Source organism: Pygoscelis adeliae, unplaced genomic scaffold (genome assembly GCF_000699105.1).
Source record: "Pygoscelis adeliae isolate BGI_AS28 unplaced genomic scaffold, ASM69910v1 Scaffold11, whole genome shotgun sequence".
Classification (NCBI taxonomy): domain Eukaryota; kingdom Metazoa; phylum Chordata; class Aves; order Sphenisciformes; family Spheniscidae; genus Pygoscelis; species Pygoscelis adeliae.
Genome location: NW_008824059.1, coordinates 54,455 through 58,111, shown reverse-complemented (window position 1 = coordinate 58,111; position 3,657 = coordinate 54,455). Strand labels below are relative to the sequence as shown.

The 3,657-nt window shown below is 59.6% G+C and overlaps 1 protein-coding gene across 1 annotated transcript in view; it reads left to right on the top strand.

Annotated features, from left to right (window-relative positions):
• Window positions 1-2,183: 2,183 nt before the first annotated feature.
• LOC103925355 (TBC1 domain family member 24-like) overlaps window positions 2,184-3,657 on the top strand; it is an 8,620-nt gene continuing 7,146 nt past the window's right edge. Inside the window, exon 1 of the mRNA XM_009334063.1 lies at window positions 2,184-2,334. Coding sequence (XP_009332338.1) covers window positions 2,184-2,334 — 151 coding nt within the window. The remainder of the gene's footprint in view (window positions 2,335-3,657) is intronic.

Genomic DNA, 3,657 nt, shown 5'->3' with positions numbered 1-3,657 from the left:
AATACCTCCAGGGATGGTGACTCAACCACTTCCCTGGGCAGCCTGTTCCAATGTTTAACTACTCTTTCAGTAAAGAAATTTTTCCTCACATCCAATCTAAACCTCCCCTGGCACAACTTGAGGCCATTTCCTCTCGTCCTTTCACCAGTTACTTGGGAGGATCCACGTGCCAGAAGTGTCCAGGGCACACAGCAAAGCAGCGTGGGGTGGCTCGGGGAGCCCCGCTGGCCCTGGCAGCCCCCTGGAGCGGGCTCCGTCCCCGGGGTGACGGCTTTTCTCACCAGCCCTCTTTGCACATCCGAATCGGGCTGGCTCCTCTCGCAGGCAGTTAGCATGAAACATTTATGCCTTCGGCTGCACTGCTCATCTGGAGCCGGCACGGCCTTTACATATTTAATTTTTTTTGCCATTAAAAACCCATGAAGCAATGATCCATTTCGTGCCGTCCCTGATAGACTTCCACGTCCTCTCTCGGCACGGAGCGCGGTGTCTGCCGGGGAGCAGGCAGGCGGCCGGGGGGGCTGTGGGAGGATTCAGAGCTGCTTCAGTCTGGCAGGGAGAGGCATCTGCTGTCCTAGAAAAAGAAAAGGAGAAGGCAGCCAGCGAGGTCCTGGAGAAAGGCAGCAGGAGCCACTGCTGTAAGAGCCTGGGCAAAAGGGTTTGAGTTGGAGAGAGAGTAAAGGACCCCTTGGCACAGGGAACCGGAGCAGGGTGCAGCGTGGGGACCCCCAGGAGCAGAGCTGGGGGTCATCACCTGCCCCTTCAGATGCAGCGTGGTGAGCAGAGCCGCCCATCGAGCGCACAGACAGGCTCTGGGTGCCGAGTAGGAGCCTCCCGCTGCGGAACAGCCCCTCGCCTCCCACCCACCCAGCACAGCACCCTGGGGGGCCCTTTGCTGACACAGCCCCTTGCTTCCACTTCCCGGGGCTCCCAGCTTGCCGGGAGCAAAGGGAGGAGAGGGACGACGGGACAGCCGTGCCGCTCCCATCAGATTTTGGCACATCACAGAGGAGGTGCTTCATCCAGAAAGGAGACGGTTTGCAGAGGGACCGCTCTCGCTCAGCTGCAGATGCCCCGAGACCACCGGTGCCGGTGGATGCTCAGGGATGCGCTGCATCATGCAGGCAGACCCCACAGACCCGCAGGCAGGGAGGCAAGGCAGGAACGACCCACAGTTGCTGTTATCACAGGAGAAAAAAAAACCACATTTTTTAAGGAAAAAACAACTTAAAAAATTTAAGGTGCCTATAAAAATGCCCACTTTTAAGTGCAGCCTGAACTGTGAGTTCTCCAGGTAGCAATGTCGGATCAGTGCAATGTTGCTCAGAGCATCTCTCGGCTGTTGGAGGGTACTTTTCCTCCAACTCAGCTCTTTTGCCTGTAAGTACAACACAGTTTGCAATTCTGCAAAGCATTTTGAGATATAAGTCAATCAATAACAACCATTTCAAAGGGGGGACAGATTGGAAACACTGAAGCACCAGAACTGTGCCTGCAACAATCACATTTTGTGCTCCCGCTGTGAGCAACTGTACACAGGAGGCACGGGGTGCTGCGGGTCGCACGTCTGCATCGCCCCAAATTCCCCCCGGTGGTTTTGCCATCCGGTGCCACAACACGGCTGGCACAGCCCCGGCGCACCCATCCTGGAAAAGCGTCCCTAGGGGTGCACAGGGCGGTTGCAGAAGGGCGTCGCTTAGTCCTCGTGGCCCCAATCTCTCCCTTGTCACCCAGTTCCTGGCACTTGCTGCTCACGTGCTTCTCTTTCCGACTCCCCTGGGACCATCCAGCGGGAAGCGGTTGCAAACCCACTCGCCGTGTTGATGTTTCCTTCGTTCAAGGACGGGCGATTGCCGCAGCAGGCGGTCCGGCAGCTCCAGCCCTCCCTCGGCCCCGCGGCACCCTCCCTGCCCCGTGACGCTGGCAACGGGAGTGAACCCCAGAGCAGGAAAATGAAGGTTATCCTTGGGAAAAATAAATGATTAAGTTTAATGGTCATGTTGCTGGTTTGATGGCTATCTCATCCCACGGGGTGTTTTCGTCCCCCTCCCCAGCCTCAGCGCAGAATTGGGGCAGGAAGGGGCAATGCGGGCGCTGGAGCTGCTCCACCCCTCATCCTATTTACACCAAATAAATCTCCTGTGCCAGCTGGCTGGCACTCACCTTAAAAGTCAGGGCAGGTGATGGGGACAGAGGGGACCCGGCAGCAGGGTGCACCGGAGCCTGGGCACACGCTGCAGGTGGGGCTCAGCCTGCCCTGCTCCCCCGGGGGAGCGGCCGGTGGCTTCCCCATGGCCGAGCCGGCCGAGGGCGATAACACGGGCACCGGGCAAGGTGAGTGAGCTGCAGCCGGGGACAGCCACACATCTCGCGCTGGGGAAGATGCAGGAGGCTCTCACTGGCCCTGCTTGTGCCGGGGCCACATCCAGCAGAGGAGAGGGGCTGTAGCAGACCCACATTTCCTTCCCCAACACCCACGGTATGTCCTGGGGTGGGCAGAGCTGGAGCCACCAGCCAGCACCCTGGGCCGGGGCACTGGCAGCCGGGTGGGCTCGGGTTGATGCTCCTCAGTGCTTTGGGCAGGGCAGCACCCTCATGATACGGCCAGCTGCAAGGACAAGGTGAATTTGGGGACCACGGTGGCACAAACAGTCCCGCTTCAACCCCAACGTTCATTTTAGCCTGATTTCTATGGCTAGAAGCCTGCGTGACTGTACTCAGGGTCTGTCTGTCTTCAGAGCAGGGAGTCAGGCTGAGCAGCAACCGGTTAAAACTGCTGCCCTTTCCCTGAACCAGAACTGAACCTGATCTGCTGGTTTTGCTGAACTTGAGCAGGGGCCAAACTGAACTGGAGAGCAGGAGTCAGAGCCGGACCCAGCCTGGGAGCAGCCCGGGTGCCCGGACCCCCTCGACGTGCCACCACGTGCTGCCATGCACACAGCACACGGGGCCGGGACCGTGCTGTCCCCCCATGTCCCCCTGCGGCCAGAGCAGAGAGGTTTGGCTCAGTGCAAATCCATCCTAGACTCCCCAACCCAACTGAGCACATCCAGGATAAATACATCAGAGAATTAATGTGTGCGCTAATCGACTTTATCCTTGCCAATTAATCACCGCCCAGCAGAACTCACCCACGCGGAGACAACTCCCGTCTCCTTGTACAGGGTTTGGAGCTGAGCTCTCTTGCAACCCCAGGGAAAATGCCGCTCACTTTTCTCTAGGAGGAGCTCAAACCCTGCTCTTCCCAGAATGGGGCTGGCGGCTGCCTCAGCCCTGCCACGGTGCTGTGTGCGGGAGCCTCCCCTGCGGGTCCCCTGGGGACCTGCTCTCTCCAAGGGGCTTCCCAGATGCTCACCAGCCCCTGCGTGCGGTCCCCTGGATGGGGTCTCTTCAGGTGCGTGGGGGCATGCGGGAAACGGGGACCCTTTGGCATCCATCCCCACACCCTTGGTGAGCCCCTCTTGCTGCAGCACCTTCTCCTTGCCCCTTCTCTCTGGCGCCCGAGCGGCCCGAGGGGTCAGGAGACTTTGGCAGGAGACTTTGGCAGGAGGCAGTAAGAGGGAGGGCAAACACCTGAGGCTGGCTTTGCCCGCTCCGTCTGGGCTCGTAGCAGCCTGGGCCTGGGCTGCCAGACCCGGGACGGACATGGCCTCCGGG